The sequence below is a fragment of the Podarcis muralis genome, chromosome 10, assembly GCF_964188315.1.
Source record: "Podarcis muralis chromosome 10, rPodMur119.hap1.1, whole genome shotgun sequence".
Classification (NCBI taxonomy): Eukaryota; Metazoa; Chordata; class Lepidosauria; order Squamata; family Lacertidae; genus Podarcis; species Podarcis muralis.
The window spans coordinates 2652844-2678935 of NC_135664.1; the positions used below are offsets into that span (position 1 = coordinate 2652844).

The following is a 26092-nucleotide window of genomic DNA, read 5'->3' on the forward strand; positions in this document are numbered from 1 at the left end:
TATCTACTGGCAGCATAATTATATCCGGGAACTCAGGGTTTGTGCCAAGGCCAAGAAATTGACCACAGACTTAATTACAAAGTGAACAGCTCACGATGGGGTAGAAATTTGATTCAGTTTACATTTGAAGGTGAACCTACATAATTTGCACTTTTTGAAAGAATATGTGAACCAAAACAGAGCCCATTTTTTGAAATCTGCACTCTGGTGAATTTTGCAATGCAGTCCCCCAACCAAGTAATGTATACAAAAATGGAAGCAGGTGGTGCTGTGGACTAAAACCACTGAGCCTCTTGGGCCTACCGATCGGAAGGTTGGCAGTTCAAATCTGAACAACAGGGTGAGCTCTCGTTGCTCTGTCCCGGCTCCTGCCAACCTAGCCGTTCGAAAGCACACCAGTGCAAGTAGATAAATAGGTAAAGCTGTTGCGGGAAGGTAAATGGCGTTTCCGTGCACTCTGGCATTCGCCACAGTGCTCCGTTGTGCCATAAGCGGTTTAGTCCTGCTGGCCACATGACCTGGAAAGCTGTCTGTGGACAAACGCTGGCTGCCTCAGCCTGAAAGCGAGATGAGCGCAGCAACCCCAGAGTCGCCTTTGACTGGACTTAACTGTCCAGGGGTTCTTTACCTTTACAAAAATGCACACACTAGGATAAAGTGTGTATAATGTACAAAAATGCAGTGTATTAGGGAAAATTGCTTTGGAAAAATGTGTGTTAGTAAAATTGCATACGAATGTGTATATTAGGAGATGATTGCACTAAAACACAGATGAATTTTCATGGACGTTTTCTTAAATAATTGAAAACTGATGTGGAAATGCAGAGAACTGAACTCTCTCCTTCAGCAAGCAAAAAGTCCTAATTGAGGACTGATGTAAAATCTGAAGTTGTTTCAGTGCCATGGCCAGGTCAGCATTTACTCTGCTAAACAGCTGAGCTAAGGGGCAGGGAAAGCTAAGTTGCTTTGGATCAATATCTGCATATCAGTGCAAAATTACCTAGGTCCACGTTTCTGGGTCCGTGCCTGTCTCCAGTGCTCTTTCTCTAGAAAAATAGGTGACAGTACCCACCACAAAGTTGTGCAGTAAGTGCCACACTTTTTAACAACAAAAAAGAGTTGCTGGTACTGTGTACCCTTGAATACCCCCTGGGGAAAAAACACTGCCCATCTCTCATGCTCTAACAGGGAGACTATCTTGTACAGAATCTGGACACCAAAGGAACAGTCAGTCGAGTCGCCCAAATAAGGATCTTTCAAAACCAATCCAATTTTTGGGTAACATTTTGAGAAACATTTCCCAAGATTCTTCTGAAACAAGGGTAGAATTGTAATTTTAAGGTATTCTGAAGAAGCATATACAGTAATTATCAGCCTTGTGGCCGTGAACATGGAGGGGGCTTGAGCCTCCAGACTGTCAGTATTTTGCTGGAGAGAGGCACAGAACCAGGTTTGTGCATCTAAAGTGGATCTTATTACTCTAGTGCAGGGGTCAGCAACCTTTTTCAGCCGTGGGCCGGTCCACCATCCCTCAGACCATGTGGTGGGCTGGACTATATTTTTTTGGGTGAAATGAACCAATTCCTATGCTCCACAAATAGCCCAGAGATGCATTTTAAATAAAAGGACACATTCTACTCACGCTGATTCCCAGACCGTCCGCGGCCCGGATTGAGAAGGCGATTGGGCTGCATCCGGCCCACGGACCTTAGGTTGCCTACCCCTGCTCTAGTGGAACAAATTTACTTGTCCACTTTTCATGTCACTTCCCAACAACAAATCCGAATGAATGCTCACTAAAGACTGGACATTATCTAACCAGTTTGCAAACTTTTTGTAAGCAAATAAGGAAAAATACTCATTAAACAGGTCATCTGGAGAAGCACTAACTCTGTACCCAAAATATGCTTTCTTGTTTGGGATTTTTTCATGCCTCCTCCCCCCCACCCCCATTTTATAGAACTTCATATTCTTCCCTGAAACTCAGTCTGATGGAAATTTGGTAACTACAGTAGTAGTACAAGGAATTGGTTTAAAAGTATTTAGGGGAGAATACCTGCCTATTTCATCTAGATATTTTGAAGATATGTAATAGGTGAAGTCAAGAAAATTGTATTTAAAATTGTATTTAACATTTTTAAACCACCCAACTGTATCATGCATGGTATTATTATTATTATTAAAAATTGATAGGCCACTTGATTGTAAGAAAGACTAAGATGCTTTATTGTACAAAAATATATAATAAAACATTAACCTAATTGATATAATTTGTATAAATAGTATTTAAAAAATTTCAAAGCTTTATTGAAAACAATAGTAACCTAACAAACAAACAAACGCACACAGTAACTTCTAAGTGTCTGGATAGGTTTGCCCAAACAAAACTGTTTTAAGCATTGTTGTGACAAGAAGGCCTGGAGCTTCATAAAAATGAAGTAGCCAAACAGCATATTGAATTTTCCCCCCTTCGGCTTCATCTAAAAGGTTTATTTCACGGGTTGTCAATCGTATTTCTTTAAAAAAAATAAGTCATTTGGCAACAACAAATGGAGATAATCATCTTTCATTTGAAATATTTCACCATAATGCTGCAGAAAAAAATTAAAAGCAGACTTAAGGCAATAAAATGATTCCTTGCACAACTTATTTATCTCTTGGAGACAGCAAACCTCTGTAGTGCTCAAACTCACCTAATTTCAGATCAATTCTAGTCATGCTTAGCTCCCTTCCTTGCAAGGTTGAATGGTCTTTGTCCCTCTTTCTGATCGGAGGAGAGGAATATCACATTTGGGGTGATGTATCATTAATCTATTTAAACTAAAGTATTACTCATACAACATTTTTGATCTTCCACTTTTTCTGAATGTAAAACATTAAGAGTGAAGATAGAAAGACCTGCAGGGCAATGGGGCTTCATCAAATTCAGCCTAGGCGTAACTTTTCCCATTCAAGGTCATGCTCTGTTTTAAAAAAAACACCACATTTTGAGATTCCACTGAGGGCAAGCAAAGTCATTTGCAGGAAATATTTCCCTCACTCTAAATATGAGGCAAACATCTGTGACCCCTTTTAAAGAAGGATTGATCATACCAAAGGGGGGCAGAGGAAGCTTTTCAACGCTGTCAATAATTTTCACAAAAATACATCCTACTCAGTTCAGATCTTTCCATAGTGCCTCAGTCCACCACAAAATAGGACTGCTTACATAGAACAAAGAAGTCCAGAAGAACTATGGGTTATCCCCACACCAAGGGTGGGAAAGCTGTGCCTCCCCAAATGTTGCTGAACCACAATTCCCATGGGAATTATCCCTGACCACAGGAAATGCTAGCTGAGGATGATGGCAGGATTGGCAACAGAAGTCCAAAAACATGGGCCACTGGTTTCCCACCTCATGAATTCACTGAACCTGATCCTCCCAAGGGGAAATACACAATACATGCATCTCTTGAACAACACACATGCAGGCAAAGGCAGCTGGGGCTCTTGATGTTCAGCTATGCAGCGCATGAGCAAATGAGCCCAGACAATGGCGGCAGAGGCTCCAGAGACAGATGTGGCCTCAGAGATCGAAAGGGGCAAACAGAATTTCCGAACGAGGAAGGCCGAAGTGCAACCTGCATCTACCCATCTACAGGGATTACACCTACAGCTTTCTGCAGTAAATGATGTAATTAATTTCTAGTTTAATTTACAAAACAGGCACCACTGAAGTCCTAGTAAGTATGTGAAGGATTTTATTCATTCACTTTGACCAAATTGGTTTGTCGTTCAATGTTGCCAAATGCTGCAGTTGCATTGTAGCTTTACAGGCTGCTTCACATATTAGTTTAGTGAACTCACAGTATATTTGCCACCTGTTTTCATGGTGGGAGGGGCCTCATCTTTCTAAATGCCACTCCCACATGCTATGGAGAGTACATCTAGTGAGCGTTCCACCACCAACACCACCCCCGCCTTTATCAACTTGGTGCCCTTCAGGTGTTTTCAGCAGTTGTGAGAAGGGAGCACACCACAGCAGTGCTGGCTGGGACTGATGGTCACTGTAGTCCAAAACACCCTAAGAGCCCCAGGGTGGCAAAGGCTGCCTGACAGAATTGCAGGGTTCACTATGAAAAAAACTACGATGGGTGCACTAATTTTCTACCACCTTCAAATCCCAGGTGTTTTGATAGGACAGTCACTGAATGGAGTAGGTCACTCATTCCTGGCCCCAGTGGCTGACTAGCAGAACACAGATATGGGCACTCAGAAGGTCTCAGGTTGAACCCCCAGCACCTCTGGCCAAAAGACTCTCACTGAGGCAATAGGACTGCGGGAGACTTATGTCAGAGACCTTGAAGAGCCACTGACTGACAATGGATGCAGACTGGGCTAGGTGAACCAAATGGTCTGACTCAGTAGAAAGCAATTTCATTTGCAGTTTCTGCTTGGCTAATAACAATCAGCAGTAAATAATGATAGGCAATCTTTTCCCATACTGGTCCTTTAGTTACTGCAGCACAAGATGAGACACATCCCACAATCTGAAATGGTACAGCCCATAAATGGTTGTACCACATGATTCTGCCGCATGTATAGGTCGGTTCAAACCACTGTGAGAAGGGAAATGTTCAGGATTGTACAGCACATCTGTACAAGAAATTGGCAAGAAATTAGGTGATGTCATTCCTGTGGCATTCAAGAGTAGCATATGCTGGTTCTTCTTGCATACTGGAAGTCTTACTTCAAGTAGAATAGTTCCTGTTTTAATGACACAGATAGAACAGGCCGCATTCCCTTACATTTACTTATAGTCTGCAGTTATCAGATTGGCTCCTATGAATCCATATTTTACATGAAAACACTAGTTTGGGAAATTAGCAACATTTCTATTGTGATCCCTTCTGGAGACAATTGTGAGCTACAGACAGAATAACACCCACTGTCATGACTTTTGGGGAATTTAGCAATAGCCAATGAGATCCAATTATTAACTGCACATCCTCTAGGGACCTGTAGTAACCAAACCAGAGTTGCTATTGATTAATTTATAAATCTTGAAGCTAAACGTGAACAACATACAGTTTAACTGGCAAGAGAGAAAGCCCTTCACAAACTTAGGCTTGAGTTACCCTAGTCTCTCTTTAGTGGTTTGAGAACCATGCAAATATAATAACGAAGAAGGGGAGTTTGCTTCATGGTGGGGGAAAATAATCTTGTTGTGAGTGACAAAGTTTCCTTGCTCCTTTTGAAAACAATTTTAAAGTCTAGGGCATGTGTGCTCTTACGTCAGAGGAAAGGTACACACACCGTTCACTGAAAATATGACATTCAGAAGGGAAGGAGGATGATGAATTCATAATGATGAAGTGAATTAATTAATTAATTGTCTGCTTAACTGTTCCACTAAAGTCAACAGGCCTAAAAATTCCTTAGCTTTGGCAAGATCATTGGCAATATGCATTACACTTGTAGGAACTATGAATGTAAAGATTCTTGGGCAATGTATACATCTAAAGTCCGTGCTTGTGTTTCTTGATGAAAAACTAGGGGGCAGCTTCCATGAATGGCTATGCCACACCACCTTTGATTCCCTGAAAAACCATTGTCTCCAACCTCAGATAGCTCTCCATGCCGTGAACTGATGCAATTTCTCCAAACTGTCTCCACACTCCCTATGCTACATGTTTTTCGACCAGCCAGGGAGGGTGAAACATGACCATTCTTTGTGAAACACATTCACACTTTGGGAATATGGGCTGCAGCCCTGCTGAGGCCTGGAACACTTTGTCACGACCAGAAAGGTTGGTTCTGAGATTTATTTTAAGAGGGATGCATAAATCTGTCTCGGCTGTGCCAAAATTTCTAGGTTACAGGAGGAAAAGGGAATAGCAACAGCTTCACAAATCAAAAGGCCGAAAGGTATTAACATATGGCATGCATTAGCAAAATGGCTATTGAAAGGAAGGAACATAAATTAGCCCCAAAGGCAGCTAGATGGTTCTTCTAAACATGACAGGAGAACATTCTTCTTGGAAACCATGAATACCCTGTTCTCACTTGCAAGCCATTCCTGCCTCCCTCCCTCTCTCATCCCCCTGGCTGTCCCACGACCCTAATTCTTGCAATCTATTCCCATGTGATGGCTTAGCTTTTCCTCATGACTGAGAAATGAATGGACACAAGGCAATAACATTCCTCCTTAATAAAGATCCAACAGGCAGGGGAAAGTAAACAAGATGAGATGCTTCAAACACCCCAAAGTCTAAATTGGAATGAAAAAATAGATGAGTTGAAATTTTGTTTAAGAAAATAAAAATAAATTATATATATCTCTCCCCCCCCCCCCCGCCTCTCTCTCACAGACACCACAAAACAGACAGAAAATGCAACAGGATTTGAGGGCACCCAATAACAAGAAAACTGGGTGGAATTAAGCCTGACAGGCAGGCATCAATGCCACATTGAAACAGCCTTCAGAGCACGGCACTGAAGGAATAAGATATCGGAAAGATGTTAGGCTGACAGGCACATTAGATTAACAGCACATCTCCTGGGCTGGACAGCATGTAACACCCAGGGAACATTGGGCAGTTTATCAGCACATTGGTTTAAAATGCATTGTAACTACAATGCAGATTCGAGCCAAGCAAAGTAGTTGACAACTGCATGGTCTTTATCTTAAAGGTGCAAATATTCGTAGAGTCTGTGAACTTCTCAAATTATCTGGCAAAATTGTTGTACTATTTTGGTTCTATTGCTTACAGCAAATTTAAAACAATTGGATTGTGTCCAATAAAATGTATTGAGTCGAATCCAGCCATGATGATGTAATTTAAGTTCTACTGGTTGGTAAACTGAAGCATGTGTTCAATTCTCTTCCACTGAAATAAAGGGGATATAATTTGGTTTATTCTGCTCATATTTCTTGCAACAATGCCATGGAATTAACATGCTTGGCTATTATGAGTCACTTTCAAGTTCAACAACAAAAATTACACATTTCTAATAGAAACAGAAAATGAATCTACCAATCGCATTTCATACGTAATTCATTTAGCAAAATCTTCAATAAATGAAGCATACTACAGACTTCTCCTACCTACCACCCACTCCAACTTAGTTTAGCTTTTAAAAACAGCCTTCTATTGGAGTCTAATTGCGATGTCCCAGGGGGTGATTGGTGGGGGACACACATCTCACCAACCTGAAAATGACTCCCTTACCACAACTATGCTTGAAAAAAGTCTCCTGTTGGCTCCAGTAGCAGGCTTTTTTCAAGATTCATTGATGCGGGGAAGGCGGAGAGGCAAGAAAGAGCCATTGTAGGTCAGATGGGACAGCCCAAGAACCGCTCCCAGCACAAAGGGAGGCAGTCCGCCATCCCTGAAAAAATATTCTGCAAATTGTTTCATTATGTAAGTTGAGACTGTTGAACTAACAATTAGATTTTGTCAGAGGTACTAATATATTTATGACATTAATGAAAAAATATTGACTTAAAGGAAATTCCCAACAACAGCTATTATTTTGCTGCTGAACATCAGCGGCTTCAAATTTCAAAGATTGAGCTTTTGTAACATCTTAGGAGAAAGTTCTGACGTTAATGGAACATGGGCCTGAATTATTATAATTTTGGGCTTCTGCCATATAGACTTTTTTTAAACCATTAACATAAAATATTTTTAAAAGTTTCCTGTATGCCTGCATGAAAGAGAGGAAGAAAAATTGATGATGCCAGAATCTAGTCTATTCTAGCACTACCTTGACTTGTCTAGGACTAGGCAAAGGATTTGGCAAATGTAGTGCTCTCTCGCTCTCTTCCAAGCCTCCCATTCCTTCTATTATATCTGTACATTTCCCTAAGTAATGATGCTGGTCAAGACTAGTGCTATGGTCACTCTAAGGGAACAGTTGTTTTTGTTTTACTATAGAAACAGTGGTCTGCTCAACAGCCTAATGATGTTATGATGGTGCCCAAGGCATGAATGATGGATGGATGACAAGACATTTGGATGGGTAGAGACAGATTAGATAATCTGTTTGTTCCCTGCTTATCTGAAAGGCTCTTTGTGCGGAAGAAGAGAGGGAAAAGAAGTTATGAGTGACCACATGTCCTGTTCCTCATGATGAGGTAATGCAAGTTGTACTTATTTTTAAATATGACCCAATTCTGAGCCAACAGTCAGCTTCTCTGTCCAAGCAATTAGGGAAAGCTAACCATAAAAGCATCCTGACATGTCATATCACAGCAAGCAGAGCAAATGCTACAGGGAGGATTTTGCCCTGCATTTCTTCCAGAGGTTGGTGGGGGTTGGGTGGGTGGGAATCCTCCTGTATCTCCATAATAACGCTTTGCTTTCCAGACAGTGAAATTACAAGTCTCTACAGAGAACAAAATGAACATGTCCCTGGAGGACAGAGGAGGACACGGAGAAGACAAAAGCTGGAGAATGGAGGAGAGAGAAACGCATTCAGGCACCAGAACTTCCTAAGTCCCCCCTAGGAGCAGATATTCCTTCCAAGAATGAGGACAAAAGCGCAGACAGAAAACTAAGGAAGGATGAATCAGTCCATTTTGGTTTCTCTCAGTTTCTCATTTTTCCAGTCTTAAATTCAGTTTTCCACATCAGTGCGAGTTCTTTTTTTCAGTGGAAGAGAATTGAACACATGCTTCAGTTTACCAACCAGTAGAACAAAGTAGTTGACAACTGCATGGTCTTTATCTTAAAGGTGCAAATATTCGTAGAGTCTGTGAACTTCTCAAATTATCTGGCAAAATAGTTGTACTATTTTGGTTCTATTGCTTACAGCAAATTTAAAACAATTGGATTGTGTCCAATAAAATGTATTGAGTCCAATCCAGCCATGATGATGTAATTTAAGTGTTTAAGGGAAAACAAGAAATGCAAAGAATATACAAAATTTGAAAAAATTGAAATTTGAGAAAAAAATTATAAAAGGGGAGATAAAAAAAGAAAATACAAAATGGGAAACCAGTGAAATTTATAAAATATTAGTAGAAATGGAGGGTCAACTTCCTTGTGCACTGCAGCCTCCCTCCATCTGTGGGGGCAGAGGTGCTGCGGCTGGGCACACTGCGCACCACGGCCTCTCTCTGCTTGACCCGGGGAGGGAGGAGCCATGGCTCGCAGCCTCTCTCCGCTGCAGCAGAGCAGAGCACAGGGCATCCCAGCCGGGGGGGGGGCAGCTCTCTGCCACCGACTCTCGACTCTGCCCCGAGTCAGATGTGACCCGGTAGCAGAGCTGCGTCTGGGTGCAAGGGAGCTGCCTCGGTGGCTTCCTTGCACACCAGAGCCTGTTGTGGGAGCTCCTGGTTGCGCCCCTCCAGAAAATGGACCCAGGGCAACTGCCCCCCGCCACACCTCTGCCAACCATGTATCTGCTTAAAAGCAAAGCTATATATTTGTGTGAATGGGTGAGGGTTGCATCCAGAATAGTCGTTTATTTACTTTACAAGCATTTTAATTAGGTTCCTGTCAGACAACCTTGCTATTTTCACCCAAAATAGTAAGAGTGACTATTTCACATTATGAACAGAAGTTTTGTATCTCAGCCTGAAAACTCACCTCTCATGCTGCTTAATGCCGATTTCCTTTGTCTTTCTGTAGAGCTGCACTTCCAGTATAATGTATGGCTTTACATTATAAAGCACTTGGTAATAGCAGACCTACAGTGTATATATTGAAATCCTATTTCCACTTTCATTTCAAGTCAATTTGCCGTGTTTCACTTCTCACACTCAGCTGTTGTTTTTTAAATGGAATTACAAAAGATCCAACATGGTGAAAACATGAATTGGGGAGTTAAGTGTAACTAGGTCTGATTATCACTAAATTCACATATAAATTCAGATATTGTTTTTACTGAGAGAAAGTCTACACAGTAAATAGCAGGTGAAACCTCAACACTCTCCGTAGGAAGTGTGTTTGCCAGGGGCAGACTGGGCATCTGGCCTCAACCTTAGCATCTCTCCAGGTTCGTTTCCTTGGGGCTCTTGGATTGCAGTTTATCTCTGGGAGTACTAGGAGGTGTGTGGGACTACTTTGTTCTCTCATACTCTTTGTTTGTGGCTTATTATATTCTGCCTGATACAGCTTAACCAAGAAGTACATGTACATGAAAAAAATAATTAAAACCACGACTTGTGAATGGTGGCAACAGCTCTGAGGCCATAAAGGCAGGCTGTCGGATGGGCATCTGGGTTCTGAAACTGGCTGCATTCATCCTTGAAACTTCATTTTCAGGCATGTAAAGAGCTGTAGTCTTTGCCTCTTTCTCTAATGGAGTCGTTCTCAAACGTTTTTCTCTGGGCCACAGCTTCAGAATAAAAATATGCTTGCGTCACACTGAATTTTTTATTGGTACGAAATACATTGGAAAACAAAAAGAAACAACTCCTAACAGTGCTTGAGTTATAACATAGAACATAATCCACTTTATAATATTATCATGGGGCATCCAGAAATAATAATAATTTATACCCCACCCATCTGAAACGTATAATGCAGCTGCATAAGACCATAAATCATTCCCAAAACATCAAACAAAAAAAATCAGCCTTTTACCTATGTATCTTAACTATGTATACAAACTCAATGAGAGGTATGAGTTTGCTTTTGCCAGGTAATTTCATTTATATTAGGTCTAATTTAAGACAAACAAACTCTCATCTCCTCAACACAAATAAACCTTTCTCTTTTCTGATCTTTTATATTTGTTAGAGTTGAAAATCCCTGTTCACAACAATATGGCATGGAGAACTGTAGAAGAATAGCCAATGCTCTTGAAGAGAGGCATGGATACTCTTTTCTGCTATGTTGATACTCTACTATACTGCACAGAAATGAATAAATGTTTCTTTGTCTTTGAATCTTCCCACCACACTTGTCATCCTCTCCTGACACACCAGGTGGTGCACCTTTGAGAACCACTGCAACCACTGCTCTAATGGAAGGTGTGCTAGATGCCAAACATGCAAACAGGCCTGAGATCGGAGTTCCCCAGATGTCACTTCTCCTTAACCTTGAGATTAAGGTGTGTGTGTCTGCTGCAAAAGACACACACTTAGAATTAAAGAATTCCAAGCCCAGCAGTTTGTTTTGAGTACCAGAACTGAACAGAGCTCACAATCCTTCTACACGAAGATCCACTCCACACTACTCCAAGCTTTTGACATTTTGGCAATATAGTTTAGGGCAGCGGGGAGTCATTTTGTTGCTGCCATTCATAAATAATTAGGAAGAAGAGAAGAAGAGTTTGGATTTGATATCCCGCCTTTCACTCCCCTTCAGGAGTCTCAAAGCGGCTCACATTCTCCTTTCCCTTCCTCCCCCACAACAAACACTCTGTGAGGTGAGTGGGGCTGAGAGACTTCAGAGAAGTGTGACTGGCCCAAGGTCACCCAGCAGCTGCATGTGGAGGAGCGGAGACACGAACCCGGTTCCCCAGATTACGAGACTACCGCTCTTAACCACTACACCACACTGGCTCTCAGGAGTCAGAAATCCTTACCAATCTACTGCAAGCCACCTAGATATCTACCAGTACATCCCAATCTACCTTCCACTCACCCCTGCTTTAAGAAACACATAGGTGACTATCACTTGGATTCTCTCCAAGATCAAAGGCTGCCAACTCAAATAATATATAGGGGCCCCCAGGTAAGATCTGCCCTCACATAATCGATCCCATGACACAGTTCATGCACACCATTCGAATGGCCATGCTGGCCAAATGATTCAGGCAGCGAAGACTTACAGAGATGTGTGACCTTCTTAGAGAAACAATGACCACTACCAGACAGGCAGAAAATGCTTAGGAAGATCAAGGAGAACTGCAAATAGTGAATGGGCTGGATATTTAAGAGATGCAGTGTAAAACTAAAATAAACTAATACATATTCTACTTCTAGTTAATATTTCTACTTGTCTGAAATATCAAAAGTTCTCTTTATTGCACATTTTCCCTGGCGCAAGGTCAACGATGGAGCAGCTGGCACATTCCTCTGGGATGCTACTTCCTCCCCTCCTTTCTTCTTCTTAAGTTCTTTTCCCACCGGCAGTTTCAGCAGGGGAATCTGGATGAATCAGGTTAGCCCTGCTGGGTTTCATTAGTTTTCAACATTGCACTTCTTAGCTGTGGCCTTCATTTCCCTGGAGCTCTCTGACTGAAATGACCTTTGTGCGCACAAAGATTCTTTGCCTGGTTTGTCACTAGGCACAGCATTCTCCGCCATATTCTCCACCCCAAAATATGTTCTAGCCAGCTCATGGCGACTCTCTGCTTCTACTTTTACACATTACTCAGTCAATTTTGCTTGGTTGAATATAACTGCTTTGCCTTTCAAAAAGAAATGCCCCCCTATTTGATTATCTTTATCAGCCACTTCCCATTTTAGCAATATTCATTTATTTACAGCAATCAAGTGTGGAGATGGCACTCTTCTCTTGCCTTTTGTTAATACAACAGCTGAAGATGCTTCCTCAGAGGGCATGTGTCAGCTGGTGATCACTGCCCTACAGCACTGACCCACCTGCTGAGCTGAGAGACATAAGTCTGAGGTTATGGCGCTTGCTAAGAGGCTCCCAGGGGATGTTTGCTTTTGGGGAGCACTAATGCTGCTCCCTCCCCCAAATTTCCTACAACTTGAGAGACAGGTGTCAGGTGCCAGGGACTGACTGGACACTGAGGAGCGCTGGCTCAGTGCAGATGAGTGGGCATCGGGAGAAGGAGGTTGGAGATTGACTTGGAAGGAGGGAGGAGGGGGGGAGAGAGACTGTGCAGCCAGGAGACAAGAGTCTCTGGCAAGAGAAGCTGCAGAGAGAGAGAACAGGTGCAGAGGAGAGAGAGGCCAGGCTGGGGAGTTTTCAAATGTTTAATGTTTTATTATGTTTTTATACATGTTGGAAGCCACCTTGAGTGGCTGGGGCAACCCAGTAAAATGGGCAGGTTATAAATAATAAAATTGTTGCTGTTGAATAGGATGTCCCTGTTTTCATCAGAGAAAAGTTGGAGGGGATGTGCATGTTTATAAAGGTTTTATAAAGCTGACTTGAAAAGAAATGAAAAACCACTTATGCAATACCATGAAGATAAAGAGAAGAAAAACTTGGTTGCTAGACAAGCCTTTCATGTGCAAAGGCCTAATGGGAATGGAAACACAGAAACAATGCAAAAAAGCAAAAACAAAACCTAATGCAAAAATGAGTCCAAAGCAGGGGAATGATTTGAATAAATTCACTGTCTGGAAATGATTAAGAGAACACAGTCAAACATTTCCCTTAAAAACACACTGTTGCAAACAAAATGCGAATCCAGCAGGAACAAAAAGAATACGAGAGGCAGGGGTGGAGATCCCAAAAAGAAACAGTTTGCTGCTTTTCAAGAAAAAAAATGAATGAATGAAAAAAAAACCTAGTCACTGCACAAAAAGGTCACCAAGCAAAAAAAACAAATGTGCAGAATAAGGCTAAAGGCAAATACAATATTTTTAGGGCGGCACCCCCCCCCCCCCGGGAAGGGCTCCCTCCGCATTCAGCTCAAATGTCACTTGTGACTTTAGTACTTGGGAGATGGAATTCCACTCAAACATACTGCACCCCTGGGTCAAACTCTGAAAAAAATTAATGGCCCAGCACATTTGAAACAGAATTTGGTTGTAAACTGTGCTGATTGGTCGGGTTCTCCGTAATGTCATCAATAAATCTCCAATCCCATTCGTTGTTGTTGTTGTTGTTTTTAAAGCATTGTCCTTTGGCAATGATTAAAGGAAATGGTAGCTGGGAAAGGCATGGGCTTGTTTTTACAACTCCTCTGTGGTAATGCTTCAGCCCCCATCCTGTTCAGGGCCCCTGTGGTTGCTATTTAAAAAACAGCACCAAATTTAATTAATTAATTTAACATGTGGTTTGGCCCTCAGTAGTATATGCTATATAGATGTTCAAGGAATCAAGTAACATGATGAACAGTTATCAACATATGCAAAAATATAAAGGGGGGAGTAATAAATATATCAGTTTAATTTTCCCCCTCCCATTTCACAGTTCTTATTTCACAAATTAGGGTGACATGAGGAAGTTTGGTTTTGCTAGATGCTAAAATTTCATTCATTATTTGGACCTCAGTCAATTTGAAAAGATACATTTTTCACACTTCTTTATTCTGCTCCCAGGTCTATAAACACCTTCCAGTTTTTGGATAATTCTTCCATATAAATTTCAAAGTGCACTAATAGTCATGATTTCTCTTTCCAATGCCTGAGCTCTGGTGTCAAGGCAACACGTGGTTTTTGAAGAAGACTTTCCAAGGGCAAGCTCAGATGAGTTCAGATAAATTCATAATCCAGCACAGTCAGAAAACTGCATGCAGCTGATCATGAACAAAGGAAATTTGCAAAAGGGAAAACTGGCCTTGGGGTCGCATTTGGTCACTGGCCCTGATGCTGCCCACCCCCCATTTTAATTTGTTGTATTTTAAGTTGTTCTGGGAGACTTTGGGCCTGAAGAGTGAGGTACAAACACTCTATAAATTATGGTGTGTCATCATCCAAACCTGCTCTTCAATACAGAATGCGAAAAAAGAGAAAATTCTGTCTCAAATAAAAGACAAAGAGAAGAGTTTAAGATCAATGCCAAAGAGTCAACAGATTCCAAAAGAAATTAAAACATTGCAGATCCAATTTTCTCAAATTATTAACCAGGAAATAGAATGGAAAATTAAAATGATGAAACAGAAATTTTGAATCTGCAAATAAATGTGGGAAATTGTTGGCTTGGCAATTAAAAAAGAGACAGAAGCAAAGTCCTATTACAAATATTGTATCTGATGGAAAATCTATGGAAAACCCTGCAGATATAAGGAAATGTTTTCAGAAATACTTTAAACAGCTGTATAAAAAAGGTAAAGAAGATAAGGATAAAATTGAGCAATTTCTTGAGGCAAACGAAATTCAGAAAATTCCCGAGGATAAAAGGTTCCTACTAAATGGCATGATTACAAGACAGGAGGTTGAGATGGCAATAAATAAGATGCAGTTAGGCAAAGCCCCGGGACCAGATGGTCTTTCTGCAAAATACTATAAAATATTGAAAGATTGGTTAATTCAACCGTTGGCAGATGTGTGCAATAAGATTCTAAGAGGGGACAAAGCTCCCGAAACCTGGAAAGATGCATTTATTACTCTGATCCCAAAAACAGATCAAGATAGATCTGATGTAAAAAACTATAGACCAATCTCATTACTTAATGTGGACTATAAAATCTTTGCAGATATTTTGGCCAATAGATTAAAAAAGGTTCTATCAGATTATATACATAAGGACCAGGCAGGATTTCTGCCTGGGAGACATATGAAAGATAACATTAGAAATATAATTGATATATTAGAAAGGTTGGAAGCGAAAAGAAATTGCAAAGCAATGTTAATGTTTATTGATGCTGAAAAGGCCTTTGATAATGTTTCTTGGTTATTTATGATGAAAAATCTAGAAAGAATTGAGGTTGGCCAGGAATTTTTAAATGGTATTAATGCGATCTATTTTGAGCAATAAGCAAAAATCATAGTTAATAATGTGGTCTCAGAGGAAATCAGAATTGAGAAAGGAACCAGGCAAGGGTGCTCGTTTCCCCCTCTGCTATTTATTTCTGTTCTGGAGGTTTTGCTAAACATGTTGAGGAAAGAGGAGGAGGTTAAAGGCATTGTAGTAGGATCCAAGCAATATAAATTAAAAGCCTTTGCTGATGACTTGGTTTTAACTTTACAAGATCCAGAAACCAGTGCAGTAAAAGCACTGGAGCTGATTCAAGAGTTTGGGCAGGTAGCAGGATTTAAATTAAACAAGAGCAAAACCAAAGTTTTAGAAAAAAAAATTAGATAATGAGGAAAGAAAAACCCTAATAATTGATTTGGATGGCAGGCCTTGTTTCTGTGAAAAAAGTTAAATATTTGGGTGTGAATTTATCGGTAAAGAATTTGAATCTCTATAAAGATAACTATGAAAAATTATGGAATGAAATCAAGAGAGATCTTAAGATATGGACAAACCTAAAACTTTCATTGATGGGCCGAATATCGGTGGTTAAGATGAATGTATTGCTGAAGATGTTGTTTTTATTTCAAGCTCTACCAATCATTGAAAATGTTAAATGTTTTAAAGAATGGCAGAAGGCACTGTCCAAATTTATCTGGCAGGGGAAAAACCCTAGAATTAAATATAAATTACTTACAGATATAAAAGAAAGAGGGTTTTTTTCCCTACCAGACCTGAAGATATACTTTGAAGCTGCTGCCTTCTGCTGGATCAAGGATTGGATTCAATTAGAGAATGATGATGTGTTAGATTTGGAGGGACTGGATAATTGATTTGGATGGCATGCATATCTATGGTATGACAAGATAAAGGCCCACAGTGGTTTTAAGAATCATGTAATTAGAAAGGCGTTATACAATGTATGGACTAGATATAAGATCTCTTAGTAAGAAAAACACCAAAATGGATTTTGCCAATGGAAGCACAGGCCCCCCAAAAATTAAATATGGAAAACAAATGGTTGAGGTACTCAGATTTGTGGTTAGAGGATCAGGAAGGTTTTAAATTAAAACCATTTGAACAAATTAAAGATAGAATGAATTGGTTGCAATATTATCAAATTAGGGGGGGGCACTAGGGGCGCATTGGAAGATGGCCAACAATAACATCTCTCCGACCCACACAAGGTAATTAAGAGGCTGTGATGGGAGTAAACAGCCTCCTTGCCCCCCCAGGGAATGGGGGGGACTGCCCTTGCCTGCTGTGCCCATATATACCACCCCCGAACTTGAGGGGGTGGGGGCACTAGGCAGAAAGCCCTTGTGTGGATTTCGGCTCTCCATGACGCTGTCTGATTCGCGCCTCTAGCTGCAGCAACTTCAAAAGAAACAATTAGGAAAAAGCAAATGCACATATTTCAAGGAAGAATGGGGAGTAAAGACTGCTAATTGAAGGGATCTCTGAGAAAGAAGACAGGTCGGATAAACAGGAATATATCATGAGAAGACACACCAAGGCTCGGTATGTCGGCAACGGGACTGGATGGGGGGGGACTTTCCTTTCTTTCTTCTATGTGATTAACCAATAATCCCCCCCCCAAGTCAGAAATGCCGCTTAAATGACCTAAGCTGGAAGATTTAAGACTGTGTGGAGATAAAAAGCACGTTTTAAGCAGATTGTGGAAAAGTACAAGAGCTTTGGGATGACGCAGTAAAAAACAGCGTCGCCATTTTGGCAAGTTCTGTCGAAAGACTTATGTCTGGGAGGAGGAATGGATCTGTTTTCATATTGCGGGCGAGCCTCCTCAGAGGACTAAAGAAGGTGACAGATTTGCGAAGATTAATGATGGAAAGAGCACTTTTATTTATGGAAGTGATTATATATGGAAACCATCTCGATATGGTGATTGGACGAACGGAAAAATTCACACAGGATTATAACTGGTGTTTACCTGCTTAAGGAGATTATCAGAAGAGATCACAAAGAAAAAAGAGAAATATATGAAAATAACAAGATGAGATGTGGGAACAGCAAGATAGGACTGGATAGAATTGTGAACATTATTTGGACAGATTTGTGGACATTAATGCAGCAGCAAGAAGATGATTGGAATCCCCTTCGGAACTTGAAATATGGGTACCCCCAACAAAAATTTAAAATTCGGCTTTGTAATTCGGAATTGATGTGATGTGATTTGATTTGATTGGTCGGTTCATAAAAATTATTTTTTTAAAAAAGCAATATTATCAAATTAATGAATTATATAAGATGGATAAGAGAAATGGTTTTGCAACAGAAAAAAACAAATTGGAAACGGAGTTGTTAGATACTAATGATAAGAATATGTCTAAAATGTCTAATTTGTTGTTGGAGTGGCATACAAAGGATGAACAAGTTAAATCTGTTATGATTGATTGGGCAAGAGATGTGGGACATAACATAATGATGGAGGATTGGGAGAGGCTATGGAGGAAAGGGGTTAAGTTTACTGCATTTACGATGTTAAAGGAAAATATTATGAAGATGATGTATAGATGGTACTTGACCCCTGTAAAACTAGCAAAGATTTATCACAATAGTGATAGCCTTTGTTGGAATTGTAAAGAAAAAGAAGGTACTTTTTTCCATATGTGGTGGACTTGTCCCAACGTGAAAGATTTCTGGGAGAAGATTTATAATGAATTGGAAAAAATGTTGAAATAGACATTTATTAAGAAACCAGAGGCCTTTCTTCTTGGAATAACAGGTTCGGAATTGCCCAAGAAAGATGTTAAATTATTTTTGTATGCCACAACAGCCGCCCGAATATTACTTACAAAAAATTGGAAAACACAAGAACTACCAACAGTGGAAGATTGGCAGATGAAGATGATGGACTTTTCGGAGCTAGCTGACCTGACTGGAAGAATCCGCGACCAGAAAGAAGAGGAGTTTCAAGAGGACTGGAGAAAATTTAAGGACTATTTGAATAAATATTGTAAGATAAAAAATTAGAAACAAATAGGCCTAGGATTAAACTAAGTTATAATTAAATAAATGGGATTTAGAATGTTAAGAAAAGTGAACAAGATGGACTATAATTGGAAATTGTTTTAATTTAATAATGATATTGGAAAGCTGTTACTTTTAACTACAAGGAAACTCAGAAGGGAGGGATTTGAGGAAGTCAACCAAGATGTTTAAAAGGTTGGATTTGTGAAGAATTAAGTTTGCTGTTATTGTTTATCTGTTTATTGTTTCCTTTTTCCTTTTCCTTTTTCTGTTTTTGTGTATCATTTTGCTTTGTGGTTTGTGTTATCATTGTGGAAAATCTAATAAAAAATTATTAAAAATAATAATAGTTGAAAAAACCCTGCTCTTCAGTCAAACTAGCCTATAAAGTACAGTACAGTATTGACATAAAGATCGTGAACATCAAAAATGCCTCCTTAATTTTTCTTTCTTTTCTTTCTTTTTTAAAAAAACCTCTTCAGATTATTTTCTGCTGCCTCTTTTGGTTTTGAAATAACCTTGCTGAGCCATCTGTACAACACAAAGCGGTCCTGAAATGCGTTTCCTGTGATTCAAATCACTTTCAAAAGGCTCCTATTCATCTTCTTCCTCTTTTGCTAGAATGAGACTAACATGCAACCCTGCTCACCCCAAAAATGCCAGAGTAATTAAAGTGCCTGTGTTTCATTTCCTGTTTCTAGCTGTACAGAGCAGTGTTTTCTTTAAAAAGCCATTTTCTAAACCTTCTGATTAACCCTTTAGAGACTTTGTGGCAGCTAAAGCAGCCTAGTGCACAACAGCATCATAAACCCCCAGTTCAACTTTACTGTTTAATCATATAAGAACCTTCCACTATCCCTCGGCTGTAGCTCTAAGGTACCAAATCTGCTTTGCATGCAGAAGGCTCCAGGCTCAATCCCTGGCATCTCCAGGTGGGGCTACCAGTGTTCCCCATCTGAAATCCTGGAGAGCTGCTGCCAATCAGTGTAGAGGATACTGAACTAGATGCACGCATGTTCCCATGTTGCAGTATCCGTACCATGCAGATGGAATACTGGTCTATGTTACCAGTGTTAAAATGACTGCTAAGGTGTATGTGTAATGTTCATATTCTGTGCTCTGCAAATAAAAAGAACTAGAATTATTATTATTATTATTTCCTCCTGCACAGTCTCCCTTCCTAAAAACTGTTGGCCAAAGAAATAAAACAGGACTGTTTGTAAGATGTGCCAGAAACTCTGCCTACAGCACAAAGCCTATAACACAAAGATGTAAGTCTGGAAACATAATGGGTGATATCCAAATCTAATGGGAGCTCTGTGCTTTCAAAATCTGTTGCACAACCCCGGTTGTTTCCGGGCACAATTCAAAGTGTTGGTGCTGACCTTTAAAGCCCTAAACGACCTCGGTCCAGTATACCTGAAGGAGCGTCTCCACCCCCATCGTTCCACCCAGACACTGAGGTCCAGCACCGATGGCCTTCTGGCGGTTCCCTCGTTGCGAGAAGCCAAGTTACAGGGAACAAGGCAGAGGGTCTTCTTGGTAGTGGCACCCGCCCTGTGGAACGCCCTCCCACCAGATGTCAAAGAGAAAAACAACTACCAGACTTTTAGAAGACATCTGAAGGCAGCCCTGTTTAGGGAAGCTTTTAATGTTTGACGGACTATTGTATTTTAATATTTTGTTGGAAGCCGCCCAGAGTGGCTGGGGAAACCCGGCCAGATGGGTGGGGTATAAATAATAAGTTGTTGTTGTTGTTGTTGTTGTTGTTGTTGTTGTTGTTGTTGTTGTTGTTGTTGTTGTTAGATTCTGCGACAGTTGAGGTTTGTGGGCTACCCCTTGGTTGTGTCTGAACTAGGCCTAATACAATGCAGGCATCCTTGATCATGGGCTGAACGCTCATCCTAACATTATCTTTGGTCAAATAGATTTTGATGTGTTTCCCCCCCCCTAAATAGTGCTTCAGAACCCTACAAGACCTTTTTGAACTGACAAGAGGGCAAAGGAAACCTGTGTACAAAAGCAAACATGCCTCCAGCATATCATTTTGAACCATCTTAAAAACAATTGCCTTTATGATCTCTCCCAGCAGCTTCATATAGATGTTAAAAAGCATGAGGGAGAAGACAGAGCCCTGAGGCACCCCACAAGTGAGTGTCCAGGGGTCCAAACACCCACCTCCCACCATTCCTTTCTGGACACAGCCTAGGAGGAAGGAGCGGAAGTACTGCATGACAGTGCCCCCAATTCCCAACTCCTCTAAACAGTCCAGAAGGATGCCATGGTTGACCATTGATATCACTGATGATATCAAAAGCTGCTGAGATTCAGCAGAAGGAGGAAACAGCTTTCACCTCTGTCCCTAGTCCACCAGAGATCACCGACCAGCACAACCATGGTGGTTTTAGTCTCATAATGGGGCCTGAATCCTGACTGAAAGTGATTCAAATGGTTCGCATCCTCCACACGCCTAGAGTTGTTCAGTGACCACCCACTGAATCACCCTGCCCAATAATGGAAGGTTTAGACAGGGTAATAAACTGTAATTTGCTTTGACCAAAGAAACAAATTATTTACTACACAACATGACCTGATGAGCTTGTGCGCAGAGGCAGTGGGACCCATAGGGCAGGGGGTAAAGGTCCTAATGCTGCCATGAAGAGACTTACTCAAGGCTGTTGGATTTTACAGCCCCACAGCGATGTAATCATTTGTTGTTGGCATGCCTCCTGCTGCTTTGTTTGCCACTTTAGAATCATGCTCCCTCTCCCCCCCCCCCCCCAGCATGAGGAGAGTGCTCATACTTTTACAGTTTTCACCTCAAAGCTCACATTTTAAATCATGAGGTGAATGCATGGCAACTGGTGAAAGGGCCCGATTCAGGCCTTTCCGATGTTGCTGAACTGCAACTCCATCACTCCTGGCCACTGGCCATGCTTGCTAGCACTGATGGGTGTTGAAGTTCAGCAACAAATGGACTCTGACTTATATTTTATTATTTGTGGTTGTATTTTACTGTTTTGCTGTTACTATAATCCCCCCACAATCTTTGGTATTGAGTATCGTATAAAAATTGTAAATGAACAATTACCAAACCTCAACATTTTCAGAGTGTCATAGTCTAAAGCAGCTCACAGGGTTGTTTTGAAAGCAAAATGGGCTGGGAGGGAAAGCTGAATGTAATAAATGCCTGCAAAGCTCTTACACTTAGATGCTGCCAATTTATGACAGAGTCTGGCATCCTGTCGAGGGGTCTGGCTGGATGACAAAATATGCTTCCACCTCTGAACTGCTGACTGGAAGCGCACTGCATCCTCCAGAGTACAGACGTTGGCTGCTCCTGGCTTCTCCTCACCTTTGAACACCTCAGAACCACTCACTCATTCACCTCCCCCAGACACTCCCCAAATGCATAACCACTCCCGCCAGCCTGTCCCTGATGCAAAGGTGCCAGCTTGCGAGGACGGGGGTGGGTGGGCAACGCTGTGCATGACATCAGGACATTGGGAGGAGCCGGGCAAGAGCTGAACATGGCGGCTTCAATGGCCAGCAGCTCCGCCTCCCACACGGGGCCCTGCCACCAGCAGGAGGCGGCTTCAACCTTCCTGCCCATCCACAGCAGCAGCAGCAGCAGCAGCAGCAGGAGAAGGAGGAGCTGGCCAGACCCCGCTTCCGCCTCTCACCATCAGCATGGCGAGTGGGAGAGATAGGAGTGAATAGCCCATTCCTCTCCCCATTACTGAATCCAGCTCCTCTAACCCAGAATATTATCTGCATATAGATAACTGACATGCCACGGAAAAGCTTTTAACCTAGCCCCTTTCCCTGAGATGCTGACTTTCTATATATGGTTTTAGAAAAATGTAACAAAATCCTTTTTATTCTCACAAGCCTTTGGCCTGTTAACCTTTTTTATTGTTTTGTGTGCATGCGTGTGTAACTCATTGTCTTAATATTTTAAAATGGCTTCATTTTGTAATATGCTTGTTTTAAAGGCTGTTGATTTTTTTAAAAAATTTAAAATTTGTACAGGGGACAAATGTCTGTAAATATAGTAAGCAAACCATCAAGCTGGCTTGACATTCTATCATTGCCATAAACCGCTTGTGCCTCAACATCTATGCTATAAATTCAACGTGACGTGAGGCCAACATATATGTAGGTCACGTCACTCACCCACAGAAGCCCAGTCATCTCAGAGGCAGTGCATGGCAGCTACTTAACGCTGAAGCTTCAGGACATTAAAGCTTTAGTCTGCCAGTAGACAGCAAGCAGCAAGGGCTGCAGAGGCACTGATGGAGCTGAACTAGGTCAGGACGTGAGGGGTGATGCTGCCAGGCACACACAAAAAGGAGTTCTGTGAGATTAGTCACTATTTCAGTTGCCACCTGAAAGTGATACTCTACCATGGCATTGAAACATAGGAATCCCCCCCTTTTTGGGAGTGGGGGAGCATGAGAGGCACCCTCTGGCTGCTGAATCTTGGGATTTCCCTTCTAGGTCTCCTGCCCATATCCTGATCCATCCTGATCCTGCTTAGCTTGTCAAATGAGAGAGGATCAAAACCCATAAGGAAGCCGACTAACTGAGATTCCATTAATTAAATTAAAAACCTCTTCTGCTGTATGGAGCAAAAACTGAGTGCTGTGGCAAGAATTCAAAACTGCAGATGCAATTTATTACCTGCACAAGGAGTTCCAGCTTCCTGTCATCAAGAAGGTGCACTTGACACCGGCGGCCCTCTGTCATCTAGGAAAACAGGACAAAAAAGAAAGAAAGTTTCAGTGGATGCTTAAGGCACAGGCTTGGCAAAATACCACAAGCTGCTGTTAACGCTGTCATAGCAAAGGATTCTCACTCCCTGGCAATGGCAGAAAGAAAAGGTTGGACAGAGAAAACAGAGCAGAGTAACTCACCCTAACAGCCGTTACTGAATGGCACACACGGACTCAGAGCCAAGAAGAGGGCTTTCTCCTGTGTGAGAAAGGAGTTCATGAAAGAGGCCAGGGGATCTTGCATTGCCTAAATGGGAAGGCACAAGGCAACCCCACTGTGGCTACCTCATTGTCTTTGTGGCTGTACTGCGATAAGGGTGTGTCAGGCGAGGACGGATCTAGCCTTCGACTACTTCCAGGTCCACAGAGCAGCCATCTCCATCCTGGTACCTTCCAGCTGTTTAGGAGTACAACTCCCACCAGTCTCAGCCAGCATGGCCATTATGGGGCACCCACTCATCTAGAGAACGCAAGCAAGCAAGGGATGGGAGCGAGGAGAAAAGGGAACAGCCAGAGAGAACCCATGGGCAATGCTGATTACTTCTGCACTAGCAGTTCACTAACAGCACATTGCAGCCCTGATTATTTAGTTCCATAATTCATTTGCATACTACTTTTCCTCCAAAGGGCTCAGGTCAGGGAATGGAGGTTTAATCTCAAAACAACCATGAGAGGTAGATCAGACAAAGATGCTCTACAATGCCCTGCAATGTGGAACCAATCCCATCTATTATTCCTACTTTACTGTTGAGGAGCCATAAGCACTTCAAAATAAAATCTGTAGCTGGGCTATGACTTGAACTCATGTCTCTTAGTTTCAGATTTGAACGCAAGCTCACACAAAACTTATAAGCATAGTGGTATATCTGGATTGGAAGGAACAAGGTAGAGCAAGGTGAGGTGGTTTGATTACATGCACCTGAAAAGTGAGGCATCTTGTCAGATAAATAAGTTTGGATGGAAAACAGGGGTAGAGGAACCAAGAATCAGCAGTGATGTATAATGTTTTAAAATAATGCACAAGTATATTTTATAGGATCTGTAATACCACCAAGAACACAGAAAGATGTTGCCATTGGATCACATTAGAAAACAGGTACGTAATCAGCAGTGCAAAGTGATGTTTCTGATGATGAATCAACATTACTTCAGACCACAGGTTGGTGGTGGTGAAATGTTTAAATGCTCCCTTACAAAAAATAAACGTAGGTATATAAAACTAACACATCACCGCTATTTTATTATGTTGCACAGCAGAAAAAAAGGCTACCGAACAAGAGATCTACAGCAGTAGAACATTTCTTGACTTCCTGGCTTGTTTATGAGCTCATGAAGGAATGTCAGGGCTGCTTTCAACATTCTTCTGATAACAAAGCCCAACTGTTATGTCTGTGTGTCAAAGTATTTCATTGCACAGGAAGAGCAGAAACGATCCACTGCTCTCTTATCACACAGAGATTTCTGCACTTGACACATTCAGAACGTGCTAGTCCACCTGAATGGCTCTGTTGTGCTGGTGCCCTCAGAATACCTCAAGGGATGAGCCAAGGAATCACACTCTGAACTTTCTCACAGTCAGAGAAAGGAAAAGGAAAGTAACTGCTCAGTGGAGAGATTCATTATGATATTATATGGTTTATTTCACTTGTAGAAAGTGCAAGCTGGTTGCCTTGCTGGAAGAGAAGGTACAGCAACTTGAGGCCCACCAAGCCACACAGAGCTACAGGATAAGACGCAGAGTTTCTCAATAGAGCTGAGAGGACTGTGCTGGAACGGCAGCAAGGGTGGGGTGCCCCTAGGGAGCAGGAAGATCGCTCATTGCAAGAGACAAACCCCTGGAGGAATGTGACGCACAGAAGTAGGAAAGTCACAAACCACGCTTTGTCACTGGAGCTGCAAAATCACTTCCATGCTCTCATCTCAGGGCAGTTCACAGGAGTTGATGGCCTTAGAATACACCAAGGTGGCTGTGAAAGGTGCAAAGATTCACAATATGACAGAGAAGTCTTATAAAGTCTTACAAAGCCCACTGACCACTACCCCTTCCTTCTGACTCATATGGATACAAATAATACCGCCACAGACAGCCTTCAATGTGTAGCATGGAATTATGAGACGCTGGGCAGGAAGCTGAAGAGCCTTGGGTCACAGGTGGTCTTTTCATACTCCTTCCTGTGGAAGGTCGTGGCCCAGGAAGAGAGAGGAAAATACTGGAGGGAGACAACTGGCTGCACAGGTAGTGGTGTCAGGAATGGTTTGGCTTCTTGGACCATGGTCTCCACTTCCTTGAGGAAGGACTTCTGGCAAGAGATGGGCTGCATATCACAGTTTTTGGCAAATATGTGTTTGCTAAGAGTCTCATGAATCTGATCAGCAGAGCTTTAAACTAGATCTTGAGAGGGAGGGAAACAACATTACAGATGACAGACCTGGTACTTGGGATAACAGCTTGATTGGTGCACAGGAAACTGAGGTAATGCTCCAGAAACCCACTAAAGGGCAAGAAACCACAAGAAGGAAGCAGCTGGAGGGAAGGACTCATTGCTTCAGTTGTCTCTACACAAATGCACACAGTATGGGAAACTAGCAAGACGAATTAGAGCTTTTAGTACAGGATGGCAAATGCAACCTGATAGGCATTACTGAAACCTGGTGGGATAAGATTCATGACTGGGATGTAGAAAAAGAAATAGACAAAACAGGAAGGGAGGAGTAGCATTATATAATAATAATAATAATAATAATAATAATAATAATAATAATAATAATAATAATTTATTATTTATACCC

General features: G+C 41.6%; 1 protein-coding gene across 12 annotated transcripts in view; it reads right to left on the reverse strand.

Moving 5' to 3' along the window:
• Positions 1-26092, reverse strand: part of FRMD4A (FERM domain containing 4A) — a 407020-nt gene that overhangs the window by 128628 nt on the left and 252300 nt on the right. For all 12 annotated transcript variants that reach the window (XM_077935685.1, XM_028745665.2, XM_077935682.1 and 9 more), the window contains one exon: positions 23211-23276. In XM_077935685.1, coding sequence (XP_077791811.1) covers positions 23211-23276 — 66 coding nt within the window. The remainder of the gene's footprint in view (positions 1-23210; positions 23277-26092) is intronic.